This window comes from Pan paniscus, chromosome 9, assembly GCF_029289425.2.
Source record: "Pan paniscus chromosome 9, NHGRI_mPanPan1-v2.0_pri, whole genome shotgun sequence".
Taxonomy (NCBI): domain Eukaryota; kingdom Metazoa; phylum Chordata; class Mammalia; order Primates; family Hominidae; genus Pan; species Pan paniscus.
In genome coordinates this window covers 68,052,181-68,068,440 of record NC_073258.2, presented here as the reverse complement: position 1 = coordinate 68,068,440, position 16,260 = coordinate 68,052,181, and the positions used below count along the sequence as shown (strand labels likewise).

At 44.8% G+C, this 16,260-nt stretch overlaps 1 protein-coding gene and 1 long non-coding RNA gene across 15 annotated transcripts in view; one reads left to right on the top strand and one right to left on the bottom strand.

The window, feature by feature from the left end:
• The window catches only part of TOP6BL (TOP6B like initiator of meiotic double strand breaks), a 98,693-nt gene that overhangs the window by 614 nt on the left and 81,819 nt on the right, over positions 1 to 16,260 (bottom strand). For 10 of the 14 annotated variants that reach the window (XM_063608587.1, XM_055094569.3, XM_055094567.3 and 7 more), the window contains 2 exons: positions 14,372 to 14,470; positions 4,263 to 4,341 (listed from right to left, as the gene is read on the bottom strand). In XM_063608587.1, coding sequence (XP_063464657.1) covers positions 4,263 to 4,341; positions 14,372 to 14,470 — 178 coding nt within the window. Of the gene's footprint in view, positions 1 to 4,262; positions 4,342 to 7,860; positions 10,464 to 14,371; positions 14,471 to 16,260 lie in introns of those variants that run through there. The other 4 variants (XM_055094570.3, XM_055094566.3, XM_055094571.3 and 1 more) reach the window with 3 other exon arrangements.
• LOC134731244 (uncharacterized) overlaps positions 1 to 16,260 on the top strand; it is a 55,159-nt gene that overhangs the window by 660 nt on the left and 38,239 nt on the right. The window lies entirely within an intron of this gene.

Here is a 16,260-nt window from a genome sequence, read left to right as displayed (position 1 = left end):
AACCCTGCAGCTGTGGGCGCTTCTGGAGCAGCCCGAGGCTGCAGAGACGTTTCAGGGCCTCCCTATTCTCTCACCCAGGCGGGAGATTGTCCCGAGCCCTCACTTGGGGGACTCAGGCCGCTCAGTAACTTTCTGTATAGATTCTTCCTGGAGTCTGCACGGACAAGCCCCCCTCCCTGCCAGCCTCTGTCCTCCCTCACCTTTCTGGCCTCAGTTCTGTCTCCCTTTGTTGCTCACGTTGCATTGAGCAGTGCCCATAGGCAGCTTTCCTACTCTTAACTGATTCATTTGTCAAATTAAAGCGAGTTTAGATGAATAGATTCTTCCCCAGCAGGTCTTGGGGATGCAGATCAATGAGCTTTTCCCTGAGAGAAGCTCACAGATGCTAGGAGGGGATGCAGACCTGTGTACAAAGCCCAGGGTTAAAATAGAGAAGGAAGCCGACCACCTCTGGATGTGAAGAAGGGTTTCCATGAGGAGATACCTGAGCTGACCTTTTGTTTTTTTGAGACAAGGTCTTGCTCTGTTGCCCAGGCTGGAGTGCAGTGGCGCAGTCCTGGCTCACTGCAGCCTCGACCTCCTGGGCTCAAGCGATCCTACTGCCTCAGCTTCAGCTTCCAGAGTACCAGGAACCACAGGCGCATGCCACCACACCGGCTATTTTTTTTTTACTTGTAGAGACGGGTCTCACCGTGTTGCCCAGGCTAGTCTCAAGCTGTCCTCCCGCCCCGGCTCCCCAAAGTGACGGTATTACAGGCATAAGCCACCACTCCTGCCCCAGAGCTGGGTTTTGAAGGATGAAGAGTGATATGCCAGACAAGGGAGAGAAAGGGAATTTCTTGCTGAAAGTTAACACAAGTAAACCTTATGCAAAGGCATAAAACAACTTCCTATATAAATTTTTACTTTTTAAAGATGAGGTCTTGCCTGTCACCTAGGCTGGAGTGCAGTGGCGTGATCATAGCTCACTGCAGCTTTGAACTCCCGGCCTCATCCTCTCGAGTAACTGGGACTAAAGGCACACACCACCTTGCCTGGCTAGAAACAGATTTTCATCTGTAGAAGACAGGAAGCCAATAAAGAGTTTTAAGCACTGGTGAAATATATTGGTAATTTTGTACTTCAGAAAGATCGTTCTTTCAAAGGTGTGGCTTAGATCAAACTAGAGACAGGAAGACCTTAAGAGCCCAATGACAAGTGAAGACAGTGGAGATAGAGGCGTCACCAGGAATCAGAAGTGTTCATCAGGCCTAAGTGATAGGCCTTTGTGAGCGCCTGGATGTGGGAGAGGCCTCTTGGCCGGGCGCGGTGGCTCATGCCTGTAATCCCAGCACTTTGGGGGGCCGAGGCGGGAAGATCACGAGGTCAGGAGATTGAGACCAGCCTGGCCAACATGGTGAAACCCCGTCTCTACTAAAAATACAAAAATTAGCTGGGCATGGTGGTGGGCGCCTGTAATCCCAACTACTCAGAGGCTGAGGCAAGAGAATCACTTGAACTTGGGAGGCAGGGAGGTTGCAGTGAGCCGAGATCGCGCCACTGCACTCCAGTCTGGGCAAGAGAGAGACTCTGTTTCAAAAAAAAAAAAAAAAAAAAAAAAAAAAATGAGAGGCCTCTTGAATGAATCCAAGATTTCAGATGTGATAAATTGGATTAATCATGAAAGAGACTAAAAGTCTCTTTAGTCAGGAGAGAGGAAACTGAGGTACCAATGGGACCTCCACGAGGAGCTGCCTAGTGAGCAAATGAATCTCCCAGCTGGCACTCAGCAGAGGCCTTGGCTGGTCATACCAATTTGAGAGTCTTGAGCCCAGAGGCAGTGGTCAACAGTTGGGATGGAAGATAGCTGGGTGGGAGAGCAGGATGAGCACTATTTAGGCATGACCAGAGGAAAGTAGATGAAGAGAAAAGCCCAGAGAGGGAAAAACCAGGCAAGTCATAGCCTTACAGTGCCAAATTTTGCACATAGTTCAGATACAATGAAGGTAAATGCAAAATTTGGTAATTAAGAGGGCTTCCCTGAGGAGAGAAGTTTCAGAGGCCACAGAAAAAGCAAGTACCCTAAGTGAGGGAGAGAATGAGAGGAAGAAAGGGAGACATGCAGCTTGTGGTTTTGAGATCCTTGGCTGAGATGTGATGGAGAGAGGTCAAGGATAAGTGGAGGAAGTTCAAGGTCATGGGAGATTTTCTTCTGATGAAATGAGAGCTTGACCTGCTGAGGGAAAGGAACTCAGGGGAAGGCTGAAGGTGCAGCAGTGATAACTGATGCAAGCAGGTCCCAAGAAAGCAGGAGGGACGATCCCACTGTGAGCCTGGAGGAAATGGGTCCCCACACTGATGAGGTTCTGCAGTGGGAGGGTGCAAGTTGGGTGAGTTTACTGAGAAAAGAGATCCGTAAGTATGAAGCAGGAGGTGGAGACTGGGTAGATTTTTTAAAGAATGGAGTAGCCACTGAGGGATAAGGCCAGAAAGGCAGGGGGAAGGACTGATAAACCAAAGGCTCCTGAGTGAGTGGACCACCAATGGATGGTGGCATCAACACACAGTTTGGTGATTTTCTTCAGCAGGGCTGCCCATGTGAGGCGTAGAATGGATGCTGAGAGCCACAGGTCTGTAGGACAGAACAGCCCAAGCCATCCTCCAGGGGTTCCACCAGATTATAAACACCTAGATTTTAAAGCTCATGTTGCACACTGGAGAAAACATGGGCTTTGGAGGCGGCAAGCTGAAAGTCATTACCTCCTGCTAAGCGTTCTGCCTCACCTGAGCCTGGGTCCTCTAGTTTGTTAGGATCCATGCCTCCCCCTGCCCCCAGAAGGGCACTGTAAGGACTAAATGAGATAAGGCTGTGGAAGACCCCAGCATCTCCCCAGGGTCCACAGAAGGTACTGAATTAAATGTTAATTTTTTTCCTTGTATGGGAAGATACTTATTCCTTTGTCTCTTCTGACTGCATAAATACTGAATTGTATGTATCATATTTGCATTTTTTAAAATCTCCAGATCTAAATTTATAAAAATAGATTCTTTGCTTTGTACAAGCATTCACAGCAGGGTTCTTTTCAGTAGCAACAGCCCCCACAACATTTAAAACATGGTTCAGTTGACAGTGATTTCAGGGACACATCTTAGGCCTAAGCATAAACGCGTATGTGTTGTGGTTGTGACCCTAGAAAGAGGGATTTACCAACCAAGCATAGGTGCTGACGTCATGATCCCCAGCTTCCCTTGACCCAGATACTGTTTTATCTGAAGGACTCAGGATCTGTAGGAGGGCATCCCTGCTAATTCGGCTCTTCCAGAGACAGCAGAGCTAGGCTGCCTGGGTTTGAATTCTTGCTCTGTCATTTACTGGCTGTGTAGCCTTGGGTAAGTTTATTGATATCTGTGGGCCTCAATTTCCTCATATGCAAAATGAGAGTTAATAACAGTACCTATAGCTCCTAGGATAGTTTTGAGAACTAAGAGCATTAGTACATTTTAAAAGCTCAGAATAGTACCTGGCATCTCTGCTAGTGACTGAATGTAAGAGCTGCTGTACCCCTGCTGCTGTGGGCTGGGAAGGCTGTTTAAGCATTGCAGGAGACATGTATGGAGAAAAGACTTCAGTATAATTGCAATCACAACCCACGCACTGACACTTTCCCATAACACACATTAAGAGTGACATGGTGCCAGGCCGGGCGCGGTGGCTCACGCCTGTAATCCCAGCACTTTGGGAGGCCAAGGCAGGCGGATCACAAGGTCAGGAGATCGAGACCATCCTGGCCAACACGGTGAAACCCCATCTCTACTAAAAATACAAAAATTTAGCCGGGCGTGATGGCGGGCGCCTGTGGTCCCAGCTACTGGGGAGGTTGAGGCAGGAGAATGGTGTGAACCCGGGAGGCGGAGCTTGCAGTGAGCCGAGTTGGCGCCACTGCACTCCAGCCTGGGCGACAGAGGTGAGACTCTGTCTCAAAAAAATAAAAATAAAATAAAATTCAGGGCCCTGAATCTGCGTATTACCTACCCCCACCCCATCATGTGCAGCTATCTGTAACTGCACAGACTTTAATACAAATTTCTAGTCCTGTCCTAACATCTTGGGGAGGGAAGACCTGCTGCTGCCTTGAAGACCCACAGTGGCAGCAACAGCCCACTAAATTGCAGAAGGACGCCGCTGTAGTAGAAGGTACAGTGGAATAGTTTGAAAGTTTGAACTCACGTTTTTTACTTCCTCTGCTGCAGTCCAGGGCTCACTTGAAAAGCTAAAACCTTACCTGCTAGGAGCTCCAGGCTGCTGTTATCAGGTGCGTCCTCAGTGCCCTGGGCTGAGTCCTTTTTTTCTAGGGTTAGCTGCTTAAAAAAATTAGAAGTCCTAAGTGAGTTTTGTAGAAACATGAACGAGCCCTAGTGAAACAGGAGTGTGCCTGGTGGCTTCACTGACCTCACAAGGTTATCTGCCCTCACTTGGAACTCCCTCTTCCTCCTGGCTCATGAATCCCCCTACCCACCCTCCAGTCTTCAAGGTTTCCCTCTGTGGATCCTTCTCCACTCTGGCCATTCACAGCACATCCTTTCTTCTCTGAGCTCCAGTCTCTTGGCTACTGCCTGCCCATTCCTCGGGCTCTGCATACTCTGCAAGTATCCTGTGTGCCCATTCATCAAGTAATGTGCAAATGTCCATTTTCTACACCCTAAATCCCTTCAAAGGCAAGGGCCATCATGCCTTTATCACTTTACAGCTAGCAGAGTGCCTTACACCAGGTAAGTTTGACTGAGAAAGTCAAACCTGGGAAGCCACAGGGTATATTCTGTAGTCATCGGTAGCCTCCTAGAGCCCTGCCACACTGGTTAGTTCAATAATTTGGACAGAGAAAAAGAGGTTCTTACTGAGACCAGAACCCAATCCTCCCAGCTCCTTTTCAAGAATACAGATGTATAAAAATAGGTATCTTCTCCTCAAAATTAAAAATTCATAGCCAGGCGCGGTGGCTCATGCCTGTAATCCCAGCACTTTGGGAGGCCGAGGCAGGCAGATCACCTGAGGTAAGGAGTTCGAGACTAGCCTGGCCAACGTGGTGAAACTCCGCCTGTACTAAAAATACAAAAATTAGCTGGCTGTGGTGGTGGGCTCCTGTAATCCCAGCTACTCAGGACGCTGAGGCAGGAAAATTGCTTGAACCTGGGAGGTGGAGGTTGCAGTGAGCTGAGATCACGCCATTGCACTCCAGTCTGGGTGATGAGTGAGACTCCATCTCAAAAAAAAAAAAAAAAATTAAAAATTTGTGCTTCCCGGCCAGGTGCAGTGGCTCAAGCCTGTAATCCCAGCACTTTGGGAGGCCGAGGCAGGCGGATCATGACGTCAGGAGATTGAAACCATCCTGGCTAACACAGTGAAACCCCGTCTCTATTACAAATACAAAAAAATTAGCCAGGCGTGGTGGCGGGCGCCTGTAGTCCCAGCTGTGCGGTAGGCTGAGGCAGAAGAATGGCGTGAACCCAGAAGGCAGAGCTTGCAGTGAGCCAAGATCACACCACTGCACTCCAGCCTGGGCGACAGAGTGAGACTCTGTCTCAAGAAAATAAAAATAAAATAAAATTTGTGCTTCCTATGAACAAAAGTGAAAAGTCAATCCACAAGAATGGGAGAAAACATTTACAAATCATACCTGCTAAGGTACTTTTACCCAAATTAAAGAACTCTTTTTAAAATTTATTTATAGGCCAGGCACGGTGGCTCACGCCTATAATCCCAGCACTTTGGGAGACTGAGCCAGGCAGATCATGAGGTCAGGAGTTTGAGACCAGCCTGACCGACATGGTGAAACCCCACCTCTACTGAAAATACAAAAATTAGCCAGGCGTGGTGGCGCACACCTGTAATCCCAGCTACTCAGGAGGCTGAGGCAGGAGAATCGCTTGAACCCGGGAGGTAGAGGTTGCAGTGAGCTGAGAATGCTCCACTGCACTCCAGCCTGGGTGGCAGGGCAAGACTCCATCTCAAAAAAAAAAAAAAAAAAAAAAAAAAATTATAGTTTTTGTAGTGACGAGGTCTCACTATGTTGCCCAGGCTGGTCTCAAACTCCTGGGCTCAAGCGATCCTCCCACCTCCGCCTCCCAAAGTGCTGGGATTACAAGTGTGAGCCACCTTGCCTGGCCCAAGGTAAAGAACTCTCATAACTCAGTAATTTAACAAACCAATTTAAAAATGGGCAAAAGAGGGCCAGGCACGGTGGCTCACGTCTGTAATCCCTACACTTTGGGAGGCCGAGGTGGGCGGATCACAAAATCAGGAGATCGAGACCATCCTGGCTAACATTGTGAAACCCCATCTCCACTAAAAATACAAAAAATTAGCCGGGCGTGGTAGCGGGCGCCTGTAAGTCCCAGCTACTTGAGGCAGGAGAATGGTGTGAACCCGGGAGGTGGAGCTTGCAGTGAGCCGAGATCGCGCCACTGCACTCCAGCCTGGGTAACAGAGTGAGACTCCGTCTCAACAACAACAACAACAACAGCAAATGGGCAAAAGATTTGAATAGACCTTTCTTCAAAGAAGATATACAAATGGCCAATAAGCACATGGAAAAGATACTCAGCATCAGTATTCACTAGAGAAATGCAAATCAAAACCACTAAATTACTTCACATGCACTAGAATGGCAGTAAGAAAAACAATGACAACAGTTAATGAGGGTATAGAGAAATTGGAACCATCACACAGTGCTGGCAGGAATGTAAAATGATGCAGACTGTGGAAATCAGCTCGAAAGTTCTTTAAAAAGTTAGAACATAGTGTTATCATATGACTCAGCAATTCTACTCCTAGATATATACCCAAGACAGTTACAAGCATGTCCACACAAATATGCTGTTCATAACAGCATATTCATAATAGCCGAAAAGTGGAAAAAACTTGTGTTCATCAACTAATTAATGGATAAAATGTGGTATATCAATACAATGGATTATTATTCAGCCATAAAGAATGGATGAAATTGTTATATGGTACAACATAGATGAGCCTTAGAAACATGCTAAATGAAAGAAGGCACATAAAGGCCCATGTTGTATGGTCCTATCTATATGAAGTGTCCAGAATAGGCAAATCCACAGAGATGGGAAGCATACTAGTGGTTGCCAGGGGTTGAAGGGAGAGGGGAACTGGGACTCACTGCGAATAGGTACTGCTAATGGCATGATGGAGATGTTCTGTAATTTAGTGGCGATGGCTGCACAGCACAGTGAATATACTTAAAATCAATGAGTTTTATTCTTTAAAGTGGTAAATTTTATGGTATATGAATTATCTCCATGAGAGATCTATCATATATTGTTTACTAAAACAAGTTTTAGTTCCCAAGTAATTATATGCCGAGGAACATAGGAGGGGCAAAAATAATCCTAAAGACATAAAGAAAGAAACAGGATATTTTCTAAACATTTTTATCTTGAGACAGAACTTGTTTTTTTTTTTTTGGCTTTAGCTTGGAAAATCTCGTGTCATAGATAAATCTTTCTCCTATCTTGAAATTGGTCTTATCAAGGAACTACCCGCATTGAGATATGAAGCTCTGGGCCTCTCTGGTAGCCTTGCACACCCTTCATTCATCACCTGGTCCCCCAGATAAGACAGCCCTGACCTCAGAATACACCTTGGATTTAACATTCTATGGGACATTTATTTCTAGTCTACCCCCTCCCCCGACCCGCCGGAAACAATGCCTTTCCTTAGAAAATTGCCTCCTTGATACTACTCCTGCTCATTCTGGGTTTAAGTTCTCAGTCCCTACATATATCTATGACACTAAACCCTGGAGTACTATCTTGTTCACTCCTTCCTGGCCCACTGTCTCTGTTCCAACATTCAGGCTTAAAATATCCACTCCTAGCCAGGTGCAGTGATGCACGCCTGTAGTTCCAGTTACTCAGGAGGCTGACACAGGAGGATCACTTAAGCCCAGGAGTTCGAGACTGTAGTGCACCATGATCACACCTATGAATAGTCACTGCACTCCAGCCCGGGCAACATAGCGGGAACCTGTTTGTAAAAAAATAAAAACAAAAATAATACCTTCTCCATTCCTGCATGACCTTTCCCTGAATATATTCACTCTGAATACACACTCCCTCATTTTTTCAGTTTCTCAATAAAGCATATAATAGATGGTTTTCTTCCCTGTTACTCAAGAGGTCAGCTATTCTACCTTTCCTGTTTAGAAATGGAAACAGAATGGCCCAGAGGTCAAAGAATTTGACCTATCATCCTTAGTCTTGTAGTTCTAGCTGAAGCCACTGGGTGCCACTCTTGTACCACTGACAAGTTATTTATCACTAAATGGCCATTACCAGAGGATGTTGAGTGGAGAATCATGGGTTCTACTCAATGACCTGGATCACTCATCTGCCCAGGGCTTGCAACCTAGTCCTCTGTGTTAACAATATTACCAGGTTTCAGAGCCGGGAGCTCTCAGTACAAATTCTAGCCTTGCTATTTACTGACTGTGATTCTGGGCAAATTATGAAAGTTCTGTAATCAGTTTCCTCATCTGTAAAATGGGAAAACTATGACCTAATTTATAACATCTTTGCAGAGATTAAAGTGAAAATCTCGGCACAGATTAGGGATTCAGTAAGTGTTCCTTCTTTCCAAGACCTATGACTACTGGTAAGACCTTGAGTTCACTAGCCATATGCCAAATTAATTGGGCTATGAATGGCCCTGAGGCTATGAGCCATGACTATAGCAAAAGAACAGGGTAAAAGAGGTCAGATCATCTTTTTTTTTTTTTTTTTTTTTTTTTTTTTTTTTTTTTTTTTGAGACAGAGTCTTGCTGTGTCACCCAGGCTGGAGTGCAGTGGCATGATCTTGGCTCACTGCAACCTCCGCCCCCTAGATTCAAGCGATTCTCATGTCTCACCCTCCTGAGTAGCTGGGACTACAAGGGTGTGCCAACAGGCCTGGCTAATTTTTTTATTTTTAGTAGAGACTGAATTTTGCCATGTTGGCCAGGCAGGTTTCAAACTCCTGACCTCAAGTGATCCACCTGCCTTGCCCTCCCAAAGTGCTGAGATTACAGGAGTGAGCCACCGCACCTGGCCCAGATTATCTTTTTTAGGTCTTACTGGGATACCACAGAGTCCCAAGTAAAAGTACTTCAGAGGCTGAAACACTCCTAGATCCTGAGGAGTCCCTCTGCGCTTATATCCTGGGTCCTATGATAACAGCACATGCCTTACCCTGAACCTGTCCCTAGAAAGCTGAAGATGTGGATGGCTGTAGTGAACTGCATTCTCCCCCACCCCAAATATGTCCAAATCCTAACCCCCAGAATTTGTGAATGTGAGCTTATTTGAGAAAAGTCTTTGCACATGTAATTCCAGATCGCAAGATGGGATTAGCCTGGATTTAGGGTGGGCCCTAAATCCCTAATTACCTGCCTGTAATCCCAGCACTTTGGGAGGCCAAAGCAGCCAGATCACCTAAGGCTAGGAGTTCCAGACCAGCCTGGCCAACATGGCAAAACCCCGTCTCTACTAAAAATACAAAAATTAGTCGGGCATGGTGGTAGGCGCCTGTAATCCCAGCTACTCGGGAGGCTGAGGCAGGAGAATCACTTGAACCCAGGAGGCGGAGGTTGCAGTGAGCCAAGATTGTTGCCACTGCACTCCAGTCTGGGCGACAGAGCAAGACTCGGTGTCAAAAAAAAAAAAAGAAAAAAAAGGCAGAAAGATTTGAGAGACAGGGAGAAAGCAATGTGAAGATGGAGTTACAGTTTGGAGTTATGCAAACTACAAGAAACCAAGGAACAGTTTTTATCAGAAGCTAGAAGAGGCAAGACAAGAAAGCACTCTCCTCTAGAAACTTTGGAAGCAGTGTGGCCCTGCCAACACCTTGATTTTGGACTTCTGGCCTCCAGAACTGTGACACAATAAATTTGGATTGTTCTTAAACCTTCAAGTTGATGTTAATTTCTGACAGCATCCCAGGAAACTGATACAATGGATTTTAGCTTTATTTGCGCAAGGCGTGGACAGCGGCTTTCCAAGTCCGAGGGAAACTGGCAAGAGTATTTGCGGTGAAGCAGCTGAAAGGAACAGTGGACGCGTTCCTGGGAAGTGCATCGTAGAAGGCACAGCCAGCCATGGAAGGGGTGGTGAAGGGAGCACTAACGGCTTTACTGCTGCTCTGTGCCTCTCTAATCACACTGAAGAGGAGGATGGTAAAGTCCATAAGACGCTTTGATCCTTGGGTGCCTGGGCACCTAAACTTCCCCACCCAATCAGGCAAGCAGAAGTACAAGGGGCAGAGCAGATGCAGAGGAGGTACCAAAGGCCCTGTTACTCATTTTCTCAGAAACAGTGTCCATAGCGCGGTGGCTCACGCCTGTAATCCCAGCACTTTGGGAGGCCGAGGCCAGAGGATCACGAGGTCAGGAGATCAAGACCATCCTGGCCAACACAGTGAAACTCCGTCTTTACTAAAAATAGAAAAAACAATTAGTCGGGCATGGTGGCAGGTGCCTGTAGTCCCAGCTACTCAGGAGGCTGAGGCAGGAGAATGGTGTGAACCTGGGGAGTGGAGCTTGCAGTGAGCCGAGATCACGCCACTGCACTCCAGCCTGGGCGACAGAGTGAGACTCCATCTCAAAAAAAGAAAAAAAAAAGAAACAGTGTCCATACTTTTTATAACTATTGAGATATAAACTGACAGAGTAAACTGCATACATAGAAAATGTACAATTTTTTGTTTTGTTTTGTTTTTTTTGAGACAGAGTCTCACTCTGTTGCCCAGGCTGGAGTACAGTGGCATGATCTCAGCCCGCTGCAACTTCTGCCGCCTGGGTTCAAGCAATTCTCCTGCCTCAGCCACCCAAGTAGTTGGGATTATAGTCGCCTGCCACCACGCCCAGCTAATTTTTTTAATATTTTTAGTAGAGATGGGGTTTCACCATCTTAGCCAGGCTGGCCTTGAACTCTTGACCTCGTGATCCACCTGCCTCAGCCTCCCAAAGTGCTGGGATTACAGGCGTGAGCCACCGCACCCGGCCGAAAATGTACAATTTTTAAGTACACATGTACATACCTGTGAAACCATCACACAATCAACATAATGAACATATTCATCTCCCTGCAAGCATCCTGCTGCCCTTTATAATCATTCCAACTCTCCCACCTCCCATCCTCTAGTAACCACTGACCTGTATAGATTAGTTGGCATTTTATAGAATTATATGTAAGTGCAATCAAACAGTATGTACTCCTTTAGTTTTTGATTTTTTCACTTGCCATGCTATTCAGAGATTCATCCATGTCACTGTGTGTATCAATAGTTCTTTCCTTTTATTGCCACATAGTGTTCCTTTATATGAATCTACTACAATTTGTTTATCCATTTACCTGTTGATACTGGGTTGTTTCTCATTTTTGGGTCTATAACAAAAGTGCCATGAAGATTTGTGTATGATTCTTTGTGTGGAGATATGTTTTCATTTCTCTTGGGTAAATACCTAGGAGTGAAAGAGCTAGGTCATATGATAGGTATATATTTAACTTTTTAAGAAACTGCTAACTGTTCTCCGAAGTGCTTGTACCATTTTCCATTTCCACAAACAGTGTATGTGAGTTCTTTCTTCCACATGCTTGTTAACATGTGGTATAGTCAGTCCTTTTATTCCAGTGGTATGAAATTATTATCTCATTGTGGTTCTTCTTTGAACTTTTGTTGTGACTGATGATGTTGGGCATCTTATGTCTTTATCTGCCATTTGTGTATCTGTAGCTTCTTTCGTGAAGTGTGTTCAAATATTTTGTCCATTTAAAAAAACCGAGTTGTGTTCTTATTAATGAGTTTTAAGAGTTCTTTATATATTGAGGATATTATGGTAAGGTTTTTAAACATTCAATTTTAAAAATAGATACAGTGCTATCAGGTATATAGGGGTACTTCTTCTTGAGTGAGCTTCGTATCTTTCAAGGAATTTGTCCATTTCATCTAAGTTGTCAAATATACTGTAAACTTGTTCAAAATATTCTGATAATCCTTTTAATATCTGATGCTACCTTTCTGATTTCTGGTAGTGATAATTTGTGTTCATTCTTTTTATTCTGATTAGTCTGGCTAAATGTTTATCAATTTTATTAATCTTCTAAATGAGCCACCTTTTAGTTTCATTGATTTTTCTCCATTGTTTTTCTGGTTTCTATGTTACTGATTTCCATTCTGATCTTTATTATTTCATTTCTTCTGTTTAATTTGTGTTTAATTTGCTCTTCTTATTCTAGTTTCAGTCGGAAAGTGATGTCATGGATTTGAGCCTTTTTTCTTTTCTAACACAGGCATTTTCCCCTCTAAATACTACATCAGCTACATCTCACAAATTTTGATAATTTGCTTTTCCATTTAATTAAATTAAAATATTTCTAATATCCCTTTGATTTCTGTGTTTAACTCATAGGTTATTTATAAATGTGTCATTTAGTTTCCAAATATTTGGGGATTTTCTAGATAGCTTTCTTTTATTGATTTTGCTGTAATAATTCTATTACAGTCAGAAACATACTTTTATGACTTAGATCCTTTAAAATGTATTGAGACATATTTAATGCCTTAGAATATGTTCTATCTTGCTAAAAGTGCCTTGTGCACTTGAAAAGAATGCATATTCTTCTGTGGTTGAACAGAGTGTTTTTATAAATGCCAGTTAGGTCAAAGTGATTGAAAGCATTGTTCTGACTGTCTCTGCTTATCATAACTATCAATTATTGAGAGAATTATGTTGAAATCTCAAAATATAATTTCGGATTTGTCTATTTCTCCTTATAGTTCTATTAGTTTTATGTTTGTTTATTTATTATTTATTTATTTATTTTTGAGGCAGGGTCTCACTGCCACCTAGATTGGAGTGTAGTGATATGATTTTAGCTCACGGCAACCTCTGCCTCCTGGGCTCATGCAGTTCTTCCACCTCAGCCTCCTGAGTAGCTGGGACTACAGGCATGTGCCACCACGCCTGGCTAATTTTTCTATTTTTTTGTAGAGATGGGGTTTTGCCATGTTACCCAGGCTGGTCTTGAACTCCTGGGGTCAAGTAATCCACCTGCCTCGGCCTCCCAAAGTGTTGGGATTACAGGCATGAGCCATCGTTCCCAGCCCCTCTGTATCATGGTTTTTTTTTTTTTTTTTCTGGGACAGAGTCTCACTGTCGCCCAGGCTGGAGTACAGTGGTGTGATCTTGGTTCACTGCAACCTCTGTCTCCTAGGTTCAAGCAATTCTCCTGCCTCAGCCTCCTAAGTAGCTGGGATTACAGGTGCATGTCGCCACACCGGCTGTTTGTATTTTTAGTAGAGACAGGGTTTCACCATGTTGGCCAGGCTGGTCTCGAACTCCTGACCTCAGGCGGTCCACCTACCTTGGCCTCCCAAAGTGCTGGGATTACAGGCGTAGCCACCACACACGGCCTGTATCTCAACCTCCCCAGTAGCTGGGACAACAGGCATGTGCCACCACATGCAGCTAATTTTTGTATTTTTAGTAGAGACAGAATTTCACCATGTTGGCCAGGCTGGTCTCATACTCCTGGCTTCAAGTGATCCACCTGCTTTGGCCTCCCAAAGTGCTAGGATTGCAGGCGTGAGCCACTATGCCCGGCCTCAGCTAATTTTTTTTTTTTTTTTTTTGAGACAGAGGCAGAGGTTGCAGTGAGCCGAGGTCATGCCACTGCACTCCAGCCTGGGCAACAGAGCGAGACTCCATCTCAAAAAAAAAAACAAAAAAACACACACACACACACACTTTTATCTTTTCACCTTTTTGGATGCTGGAGATCTAGAATTTCCTTAGTTGGGGTCTTTACCCTCAAGGAGGTCAAATAGCTTTTAACTGGTTTTGTGATGGTCTCCTCTAATGAGTGAACGGAGATCCTAGCAGGAAATTCTGTTTCTCCAGATTCCAGGTGTAGCTGGTAGTAGTTGTCTAACTGAAGCCCACTTTTCTGGCTTTCTTGGCTCCAGTCAGTACGATTGACTTATCTGGAACTAAAAATGTAGGATGAATAAATAAGAGAAATTAAAGATGAAATTATCCTACAGTGTCTTCTGGACAAGATGGAGTAACGGGGACTGAATCTACCCTCCTGCCTGAAATAACAAAAATCCTGGATACAACACATGAAACAACGGTTTTCAAGTCATTGGACACCAGGCAACCAGTGGGATAGTCATTCCTGAGAGATAGAAAACAGATGATTTTGTTTCACAGACTTCCTTGCTGAAAGGCTGACCTCAGATTATGCAGTCTGAAACACTTGTACCTACCCACCCTCAATTCAGGATTCCCATATATCAAAATGGAAGATTCCCACCAAAGTACTGATTATTTACACTTACCTGCTTCACCTCACATGAGCAGTGGTGAAGAAATTGGTGTTGGGTGATCTCACGAAATACTTTGTGCAGTTTGGTCCCGAACTCTTGTGTGTCAGCTGCCTAAAATGGGCCAGAAATAGAACATGCTGAGTTCCAGTACTGGAAACCAAGGGGGAAAGTTCTCACAGAAAGTTTATACAGGGAGATGAGGAGGCAGACAGTAGGCAAGCCATTAAAGTTAAGAGTTTTCTTAGTTTTCATGAAAGCAGTAGAGAAAAAAAGAAGGGCTGAGATACTTGGTATAAGACAGGCAGTTGTGGCTCCTATATGTCTTCCCACTTCTGTCATCTAAGCAAGATCCTTCAAAGAAGGTCTTTGTTTTCCCATCTCTCTTTTTTTTTTTTTTTTTTTTTTGAGACAGAGTCTTGCTCTGTCACCCAGGCTGGAGTGCAGTGGCACAATCTTGGCTCACTGCACCCTCCGCCTCCCAGGTTCAAGTGATTCTCCTGCTTCAGCCTCCCGAGTAGCTGGGACTGCAGGCATGCATCACCACACCCGGCTCATTTTTGTATTTTTCGTAGAGACAGGGTTTCACTATGTTGGCAAGGCTGGTTTCGAACTCCTGACCTCAGGTGATCCACCCGCCTCAGCCTCCCAAAGTGCTAGGATTACAGGTGTAAGCCACTGCGCCCGGCCTGTTCTCCCATCTCTGTAGGAGATAAATATCCAGAAGATCCATCTGTTCATGAAGGGGTTATATAAACTGCTCTTCTATAAGAAGAGTTTCCAAGACAGCACAGGTTCTACTGCATAACTGAGGCTGATATGAGACTTTTTTTTTTCTGACGAGTCTTTTAGGGAGGAGAGGAACAAAATAATACAGTTTGCACCCACAGGAAATAGGTAACAGCTTTCTACTTTTAAATATATAATTATAGGATGTTAGAATTAAAGGGGACCAGGGTAATAACCTAATACATCACACTAATTTTATGGATGAGAAAATTGAAATTCAAAAAGGAGAAGTGGGCTGGGCGCGGTGGCTCACGCCTATAATCCCAGCACTTTGGGAGGCCAAGGCAGGTGGATCACCTGAGGTCGGGAGTTTGACACCAGCCTGACCAACATGGAGAAACCCTGTCTCTACTGAAAATACAAAATTAGCTGGGCGTGGTGGCGCATGCCTGTAATCCCAGCTACTTGGGAGGGTGAGGCAGGAGAGTCAAAAATTAGTCAGGCGTGGTGGCACATGCCTGTAATCCTAGATACTCGGGAGGCTGAGGCAGGAGAATCGCTTGAACCTGGGAGGCAGAGGTTGTGGTGAGCCGAGATCGCGCCATTGCACTCCAGCCTGGGCAACAAGAGCGAAACTCCGTCTCAAAAAAAAAAAAAAAGCCAGGTGTGGTGGCTCATGCCTGTAATCCCAGCACTTTGGGAGGCCGAGGCGGGCGGATTACCTGAGGTCGGGAGTTTGAGACCAGCCTGACCAACATGGAGAAACCCTGTCTCTACTAAAAATACAAAATTAGCCAGGGGTGGTGGCACATGCCTGTAATCCCAGCTACTGGGGAGGCTGAGGCAGGAGAATTGCTTGAACCTGGGAGGCGGAGGTTGCGGTGAGCCGAGATTGCACCACTGCACTCCAGCCTGGGCAACAAGAGCGAAACTCTGTCTCAAAAAAAATAAATAAATAAAAAATAAAAAAAAAAGAAGTGACCCACCCAAGATCTCACAGCTAGTTAGTACAAAAGTTAGGGCTTTAATGGATACCTTAGAATTCCCAATATAGTGTTCTTTTCACTATCCTGTGCTATCCACATGACCCAGAAAGTTGATAAAATGCACTAGCTTATAAATGTGTTATACACTTTGACTCATAACTCCATTTATAGAAATTTGTTCTAGAAAAT